Below are 17,781 nucleotides of genomic sequence, written 5' to 3'. Positions count from 1 at the left end.
ATGGATGATAAAGCCACTTATTTTCAATAAATCGTTAAGTCTTAATTTTTTTTTTTTTGGTGTTGAGTATGTGTAAAAGTTAATTTCTACAAGTTCATTCATTTGGATTTTCTGTTTTGAAGGATGGAAAAATCGAAGCAGAAGACTTTACCAGTAGGCTGTACAGAGAACTTAATTCTTCACCTCAACCTTACCTTGTGCCTTTCCTGAAGGTAACTTGTGTTTGCTAGTCCTTACATATTTCTGTGCTTATGTATCAGCAGCAATGAAAACAAGCACATCTATTACCAGTATAGATGGAATTCCAAAATGGTGTAAATGGAAATTTTAAATGGTGCCTGGTTGGACTTTTGCTCCCTTAAAAAATATTTCTGCCTTTTGGTTCCAAGAGTTTGCTGGTATGAATCATTGTCACAGTCAATAATGTAATTTCTACTATAGTGTCACATCATAGCTCTTTTGAGAAATCTGAAAAGTTTTCTTTCTATGGCTTACAAGCAGTTTCATTCCATAGCACCAAACCTATGAATTGATTTATTATCCTCTTTTTAGTCTTGGAAAGAAAACAAAGGGTTGAATGATACAGAAAACTGTACCTCCTGGACAAACTCATACTCTTTTGCCTGTGCTGTATACCTGTTTTTGTGGATAAACAGGAAATTTATCACCCCTCAATAATAAATTCCATTTGTCATAAATTTTATAGTAATGGGACAGATCTCAAAATAATGTTTATTCCAAAACATTTACCATCTGAAAATTGGAGAAAATGCAACAGCCCTGTATGGTAAGAGTATAACTCTCCTTGACTAATATATGAATAAGGGATGTTCAACCTTGAGCTGTTCATGAGGACAAAATTGTTACCACAAGAAAACAACTAATGTAAGAATCTGGTAAAAAACTGTGGTCTCTGAGCTATTCTGAAATCTTCACTGGTGTTCCAGTAGGTCTTTTAAGCCATCACATGCTATAGCTTGGTATATACGTAGGAATACAACTGACGAAGGCAGCATGGGTTTGGATTGTTAAATACATATCAGGGGTTTCAGATAGGCTTGCATAATCTAGTTGCCCATGATACCAAGCTTCCACACCTAAAGGTACTGTCACTCTGTCTAGCTTTAAATATGAAGTAGCATGGTATTCCTGTGAGCATAGCTATCATGTTTTTTCAGGTGCACTTAAGACTGATACAATGGACTGAAATGAAATGCATTGCCTTTTACAATTAATGTTTTCTTGTGTGATCTAGGATTAAAATACTCAAGCAAATTCTTTTCTCTCCTCTTTTCAGAGGAGTTTACCTGCCTTGAGACAGTTAACACCAGATTCAGCAGCTTTCATTCAACAAAGTCAACAGCAGCAGCCAACAACACAAGCAACGATAGCAACGATTCCATCTGCAGCGGTGCTTCTAAGCTCCTCTGTTCAGCGCACAGCAGGGAAGGCGACTGCAACTGTAACGAGTACTCTCCAACAACCTGTAATCAGCCTAACTCAGCCTACACAAGTTGGTGTTAGTAAACAAGGGCAGTCTACACCACTGGTACGTAAGCTGAAGTGCATCATCTGTTATTGCACAGGGTTTTTTTGATAATAGTGACTTTTCTTCTTAAACTGGTAGTTAAGCTCCATCAGAGAACTTCAACCTCTTTAGAGAAACTAGCTACTAAGAAAAGTAAGTCTAATTGAAAATCCATTTTTGCTTAAAGTACTATATTATTTACTCTTTCAGCATGAAATATTGGCAGATTGTCTCAATCACTGCATATCCATGAGAGTGCAGTGTTCTTGGAGGGTCTTTAGTTTCATAAGTCTAACAACAGATTACCCCAAAAGAGGAGAAAGACTAACTTTCTCAGGCCTTGGACATAAACCAAAGAACAGTATAACGTGCAGCACTTTTTTTTCCTCTTCTCATAGGAAAGCAGTGTCTGAGTGCAAGCTTTTTCTAGGTTGTGTATTAATTAAAATATGTTAGTAAATTATGAGGGGTTTTTTCCTACTTAGTACTTCAGCATTCCCTGTAAAATGTTCATCGATCATCTAAGCTGCTCTGTCCGTAAATTTTCATATAAAATGGAGAGATCTCTTCTGTCAATCCACAAATATTTTTCATTTACCTTGAGAGAAAAACTAGTGATTATATTGGTCTTACTGCCTTTATAACCTAGGTATTATAGAAAGAGGTTAGGAACCTAGGGAAGGAATAAAAACTGAACATTGACTAATTAGTGCTGGATTTACAAGAAAATAGCTCGGCCTTTAACTAAAATAAGTATATAAAATAGTGGCAAGAGGAGCAAAAGAAAGACTTGTGGAGTTACAGAAATGGAGCTTGCAAAACAGGCAGAGTTGGTAGATTTCTTTACACTAGTTTGAAAGTAAATTTCTGAAAACTAGTTGAGGCCAGAAGACAAGTTTGCATAAATGGCTTTGATTGGTAGCATTGCCACATAACCCTACTTTTATGAGTTAATGTTCAGAAGCAGTATAGCTAGTTGCCTGAGACTCAGTCTAACCTAACAATCCAATAGTACAACGCTGCAAGGCTGTAGCTTATGCTGATTCTGGATGAAAACAGCATATGTAGAATCAGCTGGATTATCTTTATCATGTCGCTACTATTTTTAGTTCTAGAGTTTGTTCAGGCAGATCCAGTTTGTCCCTGTATCTCTAATGTAGAAGCCTTATGTAGAAAGTTTTAACTGGCCCTTTGTGATTATAGAAGTTTGTTGGGTTTTGGGGTTTTTTTTGTTGTTGTTGTTGTTGTTTTTTCTTCTCTTTTTTCTTTTTTTAATAGAAATAGGTTACTGATTTCTTTTCTGTATCACAGAAAGTGGAATATTAGTTTTCCTGTAAGGTATAATTTATCTAAAGAAACTTTTAAATACCTTAACATGTGCTGATGCTAGATCAATGAACAGATGTGTTATGATCACAACTTACAAGTTGATGGTTAGGGTTTGTTCTTCCCACCTGATTCTTAGCCTTAGTTATTTCTCAGATTGTTTAGAGTTGTTTTTTTTGTTATTATTTTCAGGTTATCCAACAGTCTCAAAAAGCAGGGGCATTGATAAGGCCTCCACAGGTAACGTTGACACAGACACCAATGGTAGCATTGCGGCAACCACATAGTCGTATTATGCTCACTACTCCTCAAATTCAACTGAATCAACTTCAGACAGGTAAGAGGTCAAGATACTTGGTATATGCCGTATTTGATAGCGTTAACTGGAGTCTGGTTTATGAATGTCAGTTCTTAAGTGCCCTGTAGCTGTATGATGGCTGTTGTACTGTTGCTCAAATCTTCAGTGTATGGTGCCATAGTGGCTGGGGATGCACATATGTCAGGGCTGCGTTTACAGTCAGAGAAACTGTTTGGGTACTGGAATTGTGTGGAAGGGTCCTGTTTTAGATGGGTGAGATGCCGACAGAAACTATTGAAGTAAAGCTTTTGCACCAGACCTGTTGCCATTACTACCCACGACTGGCTGGTAAATCTGAACTGTGATACAAATTTGATGGAGTACAAGTCTTGTCTTTCTTCTTGCAGTACCTGTGGTAAAACCAGCAGTATTACCTGGAAACAAAGCTATTGCCACTGTTTCGACACAAGTAGCTGCTGCTCAGAAGAATAAACTGAAGGAACCCGGGGGAGGCTCTTTTAGGTGAGGAACTGTATGCTTATTTGCTGCCTGGGCAGCCTGCTGAACTTGGTGGGAATCTGTCTACGTACTGCAGTGGTGCTGAATCAGGCTGGGTAAACTTGCAAGAACTAGAGGTGGATTTTCTGTGGGCAGGTTTGCTACTTTATTAAAGACTAACAAACAGCTGTGGACCCAGTTGTGCCAGACTGGTTTTAGCATTTAGCTGGCACTAAGGGTAAATACCAAACCTCACTAACAAACAGAATTCATTCCTTCATTCTTCTCAACTCTGTTCAGGTTATTCAGATGTACAGCCTATCTTACAGTGATGAGTGGAGTTTATTATTGTTTTGTGGTAGTGCTGTGTCTGGTCTCTTGTTTCTCGAGGCGTTGAAACATTACATAAGAAAGGATCTTGGGAAAATGGTTAGGAAGTACAGAACTGCGAAAATACTTCTAGGGCTCTTTGGAATCAAATTATGTTAGTTTCATTTTATCATATAATAAAAGCAAATAAAATACAAAAATGAAATAAAGTATTCGGGTTTACTGTGGAATTTGTTATATGCAGCTGTGATATTGTAGCAGTGTGTGCAGGTAAGCAACAAATGTTATGATTATAATGAGTTTTCCTTTCTTAAGGGATGATGATGACATTAATGATGTTGCATCAATGGCTGGAGTCAACCTGTCAGAAGAAAGTGCTCGGATATTGGCAACAAACTCTGAGCTAGTGGGCACATTAACAAGGTCCTGTAAAGACGAAACCTTCCTTTTCCCGGCACCTTTACAAAGAAGGATATTAGAAATAGGTATGTTGATTGTTCTTGAACTTTAATAAACAAATTTCACCAGTCTTGGGTTTAATTGAAGACATTTTCCATAGAAATCGTTTTGAATGGTGTAAAGTTGCCAGAGTTGTTACCTTTTGTATATTCTGATGCTTGTCGGCAAGGATTCAGCTTATGAAAGTAGAATAGTGTTAAGGGACTGATAAGGCATAATAAGAATAATTACCTTTTTTTAAAAAACACTTTTATCATATTTACTTAATAGTTTAGAATTGATGGTGGAACAAAAAGCATTCTTCAGTAATTTCTTATACTGTAGTATACAACATTTATTAATAAATTTTAATTGTCCTGGTTTCGGGCTGGGATAGAGTTAATTTTCTTTCTAGTAGCTGCTATAGTGTTATGTTTTGGATTTGGTGTGGAAATAATGTTTGTAAGACACTGATAAAATGTTTTCAGTTGTTGCTGGGTGGTGTTTATGCTAGGTCAGGGAATTTTCAGCTTCTCACGCTCAGCCAGCAGGAAGGCTGGAGGGGCACAAGAAGTTGGGAGGGGACACAGCCAGAACAGCTGACCCAAACTGGTGGAAGGAGTGTTCCATACCGTGTGATGTCATGCCCGGTATATAAACTGGGGGGTGTTGGCCAGGGCAGGGTGGATCGCTGCTTGGGAACTAACTGGGTGTCAGTTGGCGAGTGGTGAGCAATTGCATTGTGTATCATTTGTTTTGTATATTCCAATTCTTTTGGTTTTATTATTGTCATTTTATTATTATTATTATAATTATTACTCTCTTCCTTTTTGTCCTATAAAACTGTCTTTATCTCAACCCACAAGTTTTAGGGATTTTTTTTTTTTTTTTCCTTTTCTTTCTGATTCTCTCCCCCATCCCACTGGGTGGGGGGAAAAAAGCAAGTGGCTGTGTGGTGCTTAGTTGCTGGCTGGGGTTAAACCATGACATTAAGCTAATGTAAATTTTCATATGTGTACCATTTCCTGTTTAATGCTTGTCTGAGAAATACCTGAACACCTCATTTTTCAAACAGCATTTAAATTTCCATGACTGAGATTAGCCGCATGTTTAGCTGTATTGTAAAATCATTTTTAACAAGTGACTTCTGTCCTAATCATAGGCAAAAAACATGGAATAACAGAAATCCATCCTGATGTAGTTAGCTATGTATCACATGCGACACAACAAAGACTACAAAACCTCGTGGAAAAATTATCAGAGACTGCTCAACAAAGGAATATTTCTTACAAGGTAACTGTATTTTATTGCACAAATAAAGTGGCAAATTAGCACAAATACAGCAGGCTATCGTGTTGGCTTTAATGCATGAGCTCAGGTGTTCTTCATTCTCTGAAGTTGGGTTGTTCTCTTCGACTGATTCATCTTACATTAAGATATTAATGCATGTGGATGACTAGAACTCTTCAGCTTGCATATACAAAATGTTTTTAAAACAAATGCAGAGAAACTGTGTCCTCCCCTTTATTTATTATGTCAAATGTTTGGAGTTGATGATTGTACAGTCAGATAGGCAGATAAAAGCACTTCTTTGAATTCTCAAGAGACTGCTATCTGACAGATGTGTGCTCTTAATAGAGGCAATTGCCTAAACAGCATTTAGAAAAACCACGCACCTCTGTGAAATATGTTTGTGAGGTTAAAGCTGTGACGATATTAGTTTAGAAGTCAAAATCTGATGATTCACGGAATAGAACAAAATGCTTTTAAGAATTCTAGCTGGTTTGACTGGTGTAAATATACACTTGCTATTTGTTTGAAAAGGACAAAGTGAACATTTTAGCTTTAAATGTATATGTTCTACAGTACAAGCTAACAGCTTTGTTTTTAAGAAATGTAATGAGAAACATATTTGCTGTGTTTTCAGGATGATGAAAGATACGAACAAGCAAGTGACGTTCGGGCACAGCTCAAGTTCTTTGAACAACTTGATCAAATAGAAAAGCAGCGTAAAGATGAACAAGAAAGGGAAATTTTAATGCGTGCAGCAAAGGCAAGTGCTTGGATTTCACTCACGTTTGCTAAGTGTCATTTGCAGAGTTTCTTTTCATTCTAAAGCACTTGCAATGAAGGGGAAGACTAATCTTCAAAGATGGAGCTTGATGAATATGTTCTTTAGCTAGAGCTCTGTTCTGCTTTTCATGGTAAAAGTATGTGAGAGCGCTTCTTTGCCAGCCTCATTGCATGTTCCCAGATTAAAGTAGGTCTTAAAACTTAGTTTTTGCACTTTGCATTGTGAAAAAGATGAATTGAATAGCCTGGTGGTACTCTTCAATGGAATAGAGAGGTTACAGGTATTTTAGAGACTAGAAATAGAATTCAGAAAGATTCTTACAAGTTAGAGAAATACAATAAATAGGAAGCAGTTGATGTAAGCACAATTCTAAGCAATAGACTTTGTGGTTTTCCTCAGGGACCTGAATATAGGATGAATATGACTAACTAGGCAGGAGCAGTCTCAAAGTAATTCACAAAACAACCTAAGGTTTCTTTCGGGTTTGTGATCTGGTATGAGTTGATAATGTCAAAATCCAACTTTTGTAGTGCCGTGTTTGCACATAGGTTGTCAACTAACACTTCCATTTCCGTTGATTCCTGTTAGACCTGAGCTGGAATACTCTATCAAGTTTTTTGACCCTGTGCCAAGTAGACTTCAGAAGGAAAGCAATTTAAAGGTCTAGGAAATGTGACCTATGAAGTAAGGTTAGAGAGTAAATCCATTTACTTCAGGAAGGGAAAAGACTGGAGTGAGGCATAGGTCTTCATGACTGTGTCTTGCATATTCTTATAATTCCCTGTGTTTCCTGCACCTAAAGTGCAGCAGGGAAGACGTAGGTTAATCATTAGGAGAAGCTTAATATTTTAAGGGTACTTGAGCATTGAATTAAAATAATTTATGTTGTTGGTGGTCTAAAGAGTATATGGGATTAACAAGAGTCAGGATTTGTTTGAAGATAGTTAATCTTTCCTTATGTGAGATTATGGATGAAAGACTGTCTTGAAGCTCTTCCTGTTTTCTGTTTGTTGACTTTTTAGAAAAACCAAGAAACTAAGAGAATTCATATATGTAGCACAAAAAATGAATTGGCAGATGTGTATTAGACAACAAAGTTTGCTAAATTATACATTCTGTTACTTCTGTTCTGGTGAGGCTGCACCTCAAATACTGGGTTCAGTTTTGGGCCCCTCACTACAAGACAGACATTGAGGTGCTGGAGCATGTCCAAAGAAGAGCAACGAAGCTGGTGAAGGATCTAGAGCACAAGTCTTACGAGGAGCGGCTGAGGGAACTGGGGTTCAGTCTGGAGAAAAGGAGGCTGAGGGGAGACCTTATCGCTCCCTACAACTGCCTGAAAGGAGGTTGTAGTGAGGTGGGGGTCAGGCTCTTTAACCAAGTAACAAGCGGCAGGATGAGAGGGAACAGCCTCAAGTTGTGCCAGGGGAGGTTTAGATTGGATATTAGGAAAAGTTTCTTCACCGAAAGGGTTGTCAAGCATTGGAACAGGCTGCCCTGGGAAGTGGTTGAGTCCCCATCCCTGGAAGTACGTAAAAGACATGTAGATGTGATACTTAGGGACACAGTTCAGTGGTGGACACTTAGGTTAACAGTTGGACTCGATGATCTTAAAGATCTTTTCCAACCTGAATGATTCTGATTCTAAAAATATGATACGTACAAGTAATGGTAGGTGCCTAAGTGAAATGGGCAATTGCTAATGTAAATGGTCTGTTGGTCAGTTAGCTGCAGTTTGTTCAAACGGGAGTCTGACTTGTCTGTGTAAGTGTAGCGGAAAGATGTGTTCTTAGTAAGTGCGTAGTTACACAGCAAGGGGAGGAAATTTTCCAAAAAGCACAGGTCTGATTCCTTTTTTCATATGCAAAGTGTCTGTATTTCAATTCCCAGATCTGTGTAATTTGTGTCTTATAATGCTTTCGTTTAAGGCATGAATGCTTAGCTGTTCCTTGGCTATTTTTAACAAAGCTGAAAAAGGGGATGCTTTTTCAAAAATAGATACCTGAAACTAAGAAATAGAAAACTGCTTTTAATTTCTAAAAATTATTTTCCCCTGTTGCCTTCTCTGGGAGTGATAGGTATTCTCCACTTCCTGCTGAAGTTTAAGAAGAACTTTCAGATGCTGTGTAAAACTTGTAATCTTTAACTGCTTTTGTAACCGAATTAATTTTTTTTTCTTTTTCTCCAACCATGCCATGTTCATCCTTTATCAACATAGTCTCGATCTCGACAAGAAGATCCAGAACAGCTTAGGTTGAAACAGAAGGCCAAGGAGGTAAGTGTTCACCTTAACATGAACTTTTATTTTGGAAATCGAAAGAACAATAATTAACTGTACTTGTTTTGGCAAATGCAGATGCAACAACAAGAGCTAGCACAGATGAGACAGAGGGATGCCAACTTGACTGCATTAGCTGCAATCGGTCCCAGAAAGAAAAGGAAAATAGATTCACCGGGATCGGGATCAGGGACAGAGGTACAGTGTGATTGTAATGTTTGGTTTTGCTGCGTCAGTCTCTGTAAAAACCTTTCTGTTCAGAGCTTTTTTCCCTAGTTTGTGGAAGCTTTCTGAGTGGCGGAAGTGTATTTTTGTGTTCAGATAATTTGCTTGCTCCAAGATCAGGATCAATTTTTAGCATCTGTGTAGTGGCATAGGGAATAAAATTTGAGTTGTCATTCCCTGATTTGTGGAACTTGGAGGTATGTTAGAAAAGCCATCTCTGTTCTCTCAAGTCTCTGCTTTTTTGGACCCCCACAGTTTTGGGAAGAGACTGTTGTGGTTGTAGCCAACCTAACTAAATAAGAGTGCAGAGTAATGCTGCTGAGGTGGGTGCAGTGGTAGAATTGAATCACTGCTAAATTTGACAGCAGGAGCTTCAGGTTATAGGAACTTTCCTGATTTTTTTTCTTCAGCTGTTGGTTGGCCTTAGTTTTAGTATCTCTACAGCAGATCAGTTTGACCAATTCCATCTGATTATGATGTTCTTGCATATCCTTTATATATTCTACTGTTTAATCTGGCCTTTTAAAAGTTTCTCTGCAGACTAAGTATCAGTATGCTCAGTATCTGATTAGTTTAATGTTAATTTAAATTCAGGTAGATTGGTAGATTTATCTCCTGTATTTCTAAACAAGTTAATAAACATGAAATGGTACAAAATTGCTTTCTTCATGGAAGACATTCAATGTGGGATTTCTCTAGTGTTTAAAAAGAACAAAATCTTCTTGAAACTTGTCATTGACAGGGCCAAAAGCTCTCTTCATAATTTGAGGATTTTTCCCTGAGAGTTCTGTGTCTGATAGCAAGTGACAGGGTAGTAATAATTTAATAATTATGTTTATTACTCCCTGAGAATTCCAAATTTTCAGTGCTAAAGCATTTATATTGCAGAAAAGCCTCTTGTTTCAAAATAATTCACCTTGGTTTATACGGAATTGCTAGAAGCCACAATTTACACATGCTTGATGTAAAATGTTAGAGAAAAAAATCTGAACACTAGTAAATGTTATTTTTTATTTAGAAAAAAAAATCAAGCCTCTTGAGCATCTTTTAAAGTAATTTTCAGTTTCAAAATTTACTAAAATGCCTGTTACTGATAATAAGACCTTTTTTAATATAAGTTAACAAATTACTGTATTAAAGGTTTATAAATGTGGTTTAAAATTATAAAAATTGCAGAATGTGGCACTTTCACAAAGATGTGTATATAAATGAAGTTGTCTCTGAGGAATACGCTGAAGTATCTCATGCAGCGTTAATGTTGGCATTGCTTACTTAGGCATGCTCAACTGTGCAACGTTAATAGTCTGTTAATGTCACTTAGGTTATGGAATGTATTTTACATCTACTGTGAACACTTGTTTGTATTTCATCTAAATCTGACTAATTTAGTTATCCTAGATTAATCACTTACTGGTTAACCAATTAACTACAGGTTCCCTGGAAATCTAATCTTTTTGTCTGTTTAATTAAGAACCAGCTGCTTTTGATCTGATAGACTCACAGCTGTGCTTTTGCTGCTGTGTCACTTGACATTTTTAAATTGAGCTCCACTTGTCACCATTTGTATGCAGTTTGTAGTTAAGGCATATTACAAGAAGTGTGGAAAATAAGGTTTGTCATTACTTAGACACAGATTTGTAAATGTAAGCTTTTGATGTCTAGGAATGCTGAATCTTAATTACATGTAAAATCACTTCTAAGTAGTAATCATACTGTTTTGTTTCAAAACTTTACAAAACAGGTTGCTGTCAGTTTTAGAGTTTTATGTCCGTGTCATTTTACTGAAAGTTACCAAAAAGCTTCCTAACTTACTCCATGCGGGTATGAGTAGCAGAGTTCTGTGTCTTTAAAGACTCCTGAAATTTTACCTTTGCATTTAAAGTATTATAGTCTACATAATAAAATCAGGCTTCCGCTTCTACTACAGAATATTTAAAACCCAAAACCCCTTCCAACGATTCTTTCGATTGTCTTGTTAGTAATCATATGTATATATTTGACAAAATCTAGTTAGCATCCAATGCTCTCCTGCGTTTTCTGATTTCCATTGAAGTTGATGGAAATTAGGCAACCTAAGTTGTGCAAGTGCCTTAAAATATCTCTTTGAAAATCCAGCCTTTAAACCATTCTAACTACAGGATTTCAATGATTTGATGCTTGCTAGTTCAACAGGTAACTTGCTTGAGAAACAAAAGCCTGACTTCACCGTTAGCAATGTGGTGAAGCAGGAACACCTGCACTGAATACAGTATACTACTAACCCAGAGATGGTAATTTCCAGAGCAAGTTTACATTGGTTTCTTAATCAATAATGTACGCTGATCATAAATACACTACTTTCAAATATCAAGAGGACTGTATTAGTGTGAGCCTCAGCAGCTTATTCACATCACTTTTGCACTACTCTAAATTCTGGGTTTTCTCAAGACTAGGGTGTTCTTATTTAGAACAGCCTTTTAAAATTCTCCAAACTCTCAAGCAGATAAATCTTTATTCACTAGTGGAGTGCATTTGGACCTTCTTGTGTCATTAAGTATCAAAGTTCCATTAAAAAAGAAAACAAAACATTATCATACTAAATTAAATTGGAGGTAAAAAAGATTCCATAGATAAGCCACAGAAATATAACCTGTTTCCAGTCTCTCGGAACATTATTTACATAAACACATAAAGATAGAAGGTATCGGCAACAGGGAACTGCCAAAAAGATTCCCGACTTTAAAATTTGAGGTGAAAGTTGGCTTTTCGGTCTCTGCGTGCCATCTACTGGTGACTGTGCCTTACTGCTGCCACAGGTGAGGAGGAGCAGGGAGGCTGCTTCAGAGGGGTTCTGGTCGCTGCTGCTCTGAGCCATGCCACTTTTTAGCTGTCCTTGCTGGACTGTGCCCTTCTGCCAGCCTCAACCCAGACTGGACCGCTCTTCCTGCCGAAAAAAGCGTTTCTGGTGCGTGTGCACAGGATGGGATCAAATCCCCATCTCTACTGGCAGAGGCACCTTATTGCTGGATAGTGTTCCCGATGGCTAGTGACTTTAAAGCACTCTAGGATTTCCTTGCTTGTATAAAGGAAAGCACAGTAGTCATAGAAGAGTTGCATTAATTGTGTGTATCCTATCAGAACTGTGTTTTCTGCCAGTGAAAATGCATTGGAGTTAGCCCCAGAAGACTTGCTTTATAACTCGCTTACCAGGCAGTATACATCTAAACAGCTGAACGATGTGGGTATCTCTAAAGATATCAAATGATTTTTTTTTCTCCTGGACTTTTTTTTTGAAGTGACAAATATAATAATATACTACTTGTTTATCTTGCCAGTTTGTGTGGAAAATTACCAGTGTGTACCAGAGGGATAAGTGTTGCTGAATGCTGGAGAAGAATTCAGAGATCCTTGGAGAATGCCTGTGTCTAGGATAGCTACTTCTTAACATAATCCTGAGCTTGGTTACAGCTGTTGTCACCAAAAGGAGAGCTCATGGCACCCTACCATGAAGATCAGGGGGGATCTCTAGGACATTATTCAAGACCTCACGGTCCAGGGGATAGGACTGCTCCCCAGTTCGTCCAGAACTCCAGGGCTACCCTTGGGATCTGTATGCTGACGTTGTGAAGAATACTGTCTCTTCCGTTTGTTTTGGTTGCTGGGATTGCCTGTCCTTAGTGCCTTCCTAAAGATAAGAGCAGTGCTTTGGGCTTGTTTTTGTCTATATTAAATGTCACTGAAAGTTCTAATTGTTCAACTATTGTTTATAAATAAGATTTAAAAAGAAACCTCTGATCTGGTAGCATACAGCATACTGTTTAATAGCTTCCTGTACGTAGTCACTTAATTTTTACCTTGCATGTCTTCTCTGAAAAGTTTTGGAATACCTGGGAGCATTGACATGTTCTGATTTATCTGTTCTTCTCATTTGCAGGGATCCGGTTCAAGTGCAGCAGTCCCAGGCAGCTCTGGAGTTGGAACAACCAGACAGTTTACGCGACAAAGGATAACGCGGGTGAACCTCAGGGACCTCATATTTTGTTTAGAAAATGAGCGAGAGACAAGCCATTCACTATTGCTATATAAAGCATTCCTTAAGTAAAATGGAAAAGATCAAGGTATTTTTGACGGAGAGACGCCTGAGGACATTTTTTATATATTTGCAAATTACGCCTTTTTGTAACAAGCAAATGGGATATTGTTTAAAAAACAACCACCTCTTTACATGGAACAGTTTTATATTCCTGTTTATAAATAAACTCTTCAGTATAAGAGAAATACATTTCTGTAACAGTGAGGATACTTACAAGGCCTGTGGATACTATAAATGGACAATTAAATTTTAACTCATCTCTTGATTGAGTGGCCTTCTTGCCAAACAAGCCATATATAAAGACTGATGGAATCGTTTAGCAAATAACTAGCTACCCTTTGTCAGCCCTGTAGCAGTTTCGACATTAATTGTGCATTTTAGTTCAGTTTTATTCAACTAAATCAATTATATAGGCATATGTCTACAGCAGATGACCTCATTTCATTTAGCTTTTTTTTTTTAAACAGTCAGTTAGCAAAGCAAACTGATTTTTTAGGAATATTTATCTTTCCCCCAAATGTTCAAAATCTAGAGGGATATACAGTTAATTTTAAACATAACCTCAATTTTAATCACATTATTGCTTATTAGAGGCCCTGAAATCCCATAAAGGAGGGTTACTTCTGAATGTTTTAGCAGCATCTGTAAAAATGCATTTTATTTGCTATAGTTTGTAAAGCTGTAAAGTTAAAAAAGGAAAAAAAGGAAAAAAAGAGAAACCTTTTCAGCATAAATATATTTTACTTGCACTGTGTTTTTTAGCTAAAGTGAAAGCTTAGATTAAATAAAATCAAAGTTGAGAGGAATCATCAAAAGACTGTTTCTCAGTGTGAATCAAGTGTTGAAAAATGGTTGGTGTATTTTGTCAGTAATTGTACATAATTTTTGGCACATAACATAAAAATGGCTATGTAAACTATAATTATTTTGCTAAAAGACTGTATGCAAGCTGTGGGCCTACTTTAAAGATGTCCAGAGCAAAGTCCCTTCTTTGTACCTATTTTTTTATTACAAATATACTAATTGGTTCTTTATATTTTCAGAGGTTATTGTATTAAATTGTCTATTGATAGTACTTTTATGACTGTAAATACTTTGGCTTTCTTTGTGTGAACTCTCATGGTAGAATTTAACTCTTGCGTGTAAACTGAATGCTGATCAGTATTTTTATCAACACCTGACAACTGTTACACCCCTTTTATTTTGTCTTTTAGGAAATCCTGTCTTTCCATTTTTTTTTTCATGTAAATTTTGCACAGTTACTTGTTCATATGTAAATATTTTACTTTCAAAAATGAAGTTTTTAATTGCTATTGTTTTATATAGGATTGAAAGAAAATTAACTCCTTTATTAAAAACAAATTTATCTGTATTTGCTAATGTATTTTTCTCTCTAAATCTTTTCTCCTCTTGGATTTATTTTTCTTGGTACAGTAAAAGATTAGTCTACCTGAGGGGATGCTGTTTCCTAAAGATGCACTTTGGGTTTTTTATATTGTTTTGTTTTGTCAGTGTTTTGAAGGTATGTAATGAATCTTGAAATGTTGTTGTTGTCTTAGGGGTCTTGGACTAAGATCAATGGATAGTGGGTTTGTTCTGTTTTGTTTTTTTCAGCAGGGAAAGTTTTTGAAGAGCTCTTAAAAGTATTTTGGTTTTGTCTAGTGAAAGTTTAATAAAACACCCTCTCCTCGAAGGCAACCTAATCCCTCAACCACAATTAACTACGATGGCTTTCAGAAGAAGGTGTGACATAAAACACAGAATTTGGAGTACAACTATTAAAGAATATAATCAGGGACACACTTTTGATTATTAATGTGAAAATCGGAGAAGGTGTATTTCTGATGCTCTGTTATGAATGTTTAGCTTTTGGTTTGTTTTTTTTAATTCCTCCTCTCATGGGCAACTTAAAAAAAAAAAAAATTCCAAATCGTGAGGGCCTAATCCTGCTATTAGATTAATAGAAAAATCACATTAATTTGATTATTATTTCTTGCATATAGACAAATCTTATCTACAGGCGACTGCACCAAGCACACTACTATTGAACTGGCACTCGGCCCGGCACTGACTTGGTCCACGTGAGGAGACCAGTTGTCTCCCCGAAAAAACGGATTAGCTCCTAAAGAGATGTACTCACCTGTCACCGTGTATGACACTTACTTGAAGATTTTAATTGTTTGTAAACTCCAAACTGTCTTTCAAATTGTGTAATGTTATTAAGTGGAAAGAAACAACTTTGACTTTTGGCCAAAACATTGTCATAGCCTTCCTTTAATTGTAACAAGTGTTGGTTCTAAGTGTTAATCACCGCTGGCTGTCCAGCGACTGAGCTACTGGTATCTGCAAAGCTGTGGCAGGTAAGTTGGGAAGAAACTGACCTTCAGGTCCTGCTTCCAAGAGCAAGTTGGGGGTAAGGCATGTATGAAAAATTAAAGTTATTACATGGTGTGCTGTACTTTGCGCTCCCTCTTCAGTAGAGGTAGTAGCTTAGCGATACGCTGGAGAGGCCAAGGGATTTGGGGGGAGGGAGAGATCTGTAAGACCATAGCTCTTGGGTTTGTATTAAGTAACATCGTTGTATAGCGGGCAGTCAGCCCTTCACTCCATATAATTTTTCTCAGGTTTTAAAGTTCCTGTTCTTTTAGTCTGAAAAGCTGATAGCGTCCATCACCTTCCAGTAGTTCAAATTCATGTAATTTTTGACTGGGATGTTGGCACTTTATTGTTGATGCTGGAGTGAACATTGCCTCATGTGCCCATGGGTATACTTCTGAGGAGGTGTTCTCATGGTAACTATTTTTGAAGGTGCTCAGAAGCTTTACATTTCGGAGCAAAGTCACAGCTGAGGAAGGGTGGCATTTACAGGACAATGCGTATGTACAACAGCAATTCTCCTGTGTGTTAGTGACCTGTAAAGAGAGAAACTGTGATTCTTTTCTGGCCCCTAAGCTTGCACAGCTCCACCAAAGAGCGAGGGTTAATGTGCACGGGAATTTACTGTTCTTTTCCTTAGTCCAAAGAGCGATGCAACTTCTTTGTGGCACCCTCAGAACTGGAGGTGCATGCATTGAAGACTGCTGCAGCTGGGAGGCTCTCTCCGTGATGTTTTATTATACCTTTTTTTATCACACTTTCAGCTCTGTGTCAGGGAGGGGTTGCTTCTCTCTTGCCTGTAAGTTTACCAGCATTTGTGTGTGTGACCTAGAGGTGGGCTCTCTACCCTGTTTTACAGAAGTCTTGATGTCTGTGATAGCTGCAATGTTCCTGAACTCTTGATACAGTTCTTGTTCTGTTGAATTTTTGTGCTAGAAAAAATATGATAACGCACTCTGAATTCAGCCCATTTTTTGTACTTCAGATGTATATAATCGTATATGTTTTCAGGGAACTATTGAAATAGGTACTGAGATGCATGCATGAACGCTCTGATAAATGCTATCAAATTCACTAATTAAGATTTTATTGGAGATTTTTGTGTGATCTGAGAAGTTTCCCCATGTTTGTGAGATTGTTTAAATTACAAATAACGGTATGAGAAGTCTAATGCAATGATAATTTTAACCATATTCCTATGTTTACAGTTATTTGTCCACCTGCAGAGAAGAGTCTTAACTTTTGGGGTAAGTCAGGTAGGACGGCAGCTTGGTTGGGAACACAGTTGTAATGACAATTTTAGCAATAATGTTTCTCTGGAGTGTGTGTGTAGACCCATGTGTCCAGGTAAGCGTTCAAACCCTTACGCTTGGAAGTTCAGTTTGGGAGGGGTCCCTTCTTTAAAGACTTTCAGTATTTGTGCAAGGATTTTTACACATCGGGGCTTCAGGCTAGTGCAGGTCGACCTACTGAATTAAAATAAGGCTTAGGTACTATGCGTTGATCCTAATTTTTAGATTTTGGGAATGTCATGCGAGCAGCACTGTGTAAAAGACTGGCTTCTGAGTATTTGGGAATATTTTTTAGCAAGTGCTGTTTTCCTGTTTGTGAAAGTTGCCAGAGAGATACTTGTTTGTTGAAGGGGTAAATAGGGAGGGCAGCACATTAACGCCTTGACCTGCCTTTAATTTGCCCAACATGTGCCGCCTCCGTAGGCGAGTGTCCGAGTCCTCCCAGTTAGAATATCCCGCAGGCTGCCAGTTGGGACTGCGCTTCAAATTGCATTTTAATAGCACAGATCTGTCCTCCCCCTGCCAAGCTGCGATGGCCAAAACCTGCTCTCTCAACATTCCCGTTGCCATCCTGAGCACGGTTTGCAGGGGTGACCCAGAGGGGCAAGCCCGGACTCCGTTATTTTGTGTGTTGTTATTATTGCCCAATGACATACCGAGCTGTGAGAAAGGGAGTGAGTTCTTTAAAACGTGCTTTTAGGAATTCAGTCACGGTCCTCGTATTCCTGTGGCTCCTGAGAGAAACCTGCTCCGTGCTGCCGCGGCCGTGGGAATGCGAGCGGGAGCTCTGGGCGCGCTGGGGGGAGGCTTCGCACTTCAGAGCCGCTGCCTGATGTTAACTTTCGTTCTGCGGCTTCAGAAATAGCTTTCCTCGTGAAATACGGTATATTTTCCCTTTGTTTTCCTGCTTGGCTTATTTACTGTTATTTTCTGTAAGGAGCTGGCTTGCACCCTGTTTGGTTTCCTCCTGGGAGTTTCCCTGTTCTGAAGTCAATAGACAACTTGTACAAACAACACGAGCAACATTTGGGCTGTGATACGTACCA

General features: G+C 37.9%; 1 protein-coding gene across 2 annotated transcripts in view; it reads left to right on the top strand.

Moving 5' to 3' along the window:
* TAF4 (TATA-box binding protein associated factor 4) overlaps nt 1-14,439 on the top strand; it is a 40,509-nt gene extending 26,070 nt beyond the window's left edge. Inside the window, exons 7-16 of one of the 2 annotated variants that reach the window (XM_049816833.1) lie at nt 123-212; nt 1,298-1,549; nt 3,047-3,191; nt 3,560-3,674; nt 4,296-4,465; nt 5,581-5,711; nt 6,346-6,471; nt 8,711-8,767; nt 8,849-8,968; nt 12,909-14,439. In XM_049816833.1, the coding sequence (XP_049672790.1) occupies nt 123-212; nt 1,298-1,549; nt 3,047-3,191; nt 3,560-3,674; nt 4,296-4,465; nt 5,581-5,711; nt 6,346-6,471; nt 8,711-8,767; nt 8,849-8,968; nt 12,909-13,076 (1,374 nt within the window). In that variant the 3' untranslated portion in view covers nt 13,077-14,439. The other variant, XM_049816834.1, reaches the window with a different exon arrangement.
* Nucleotides 14,440-17,781: the final 3,342 nt, after the last annotated feature.

The sequence above is a fragment of the Accipiter gentilis genome, chromosome 14 (assembly GCF_929443795.1).
Source record: "Accipiter gentilis chromosome 14, bAccGen1.1, whole genome shotgun sequence".
Taxonomy (NCBI): Eukaryota; Metazoa; Chordata; class Aves; order Accipitriformes; family Accipitridae; genus Astur; species Astur gentilis.
Note: the sequence above shows the minus strand (reverse complement) of the source record. Positions and strands in the feature narration are given on the sequence as shown.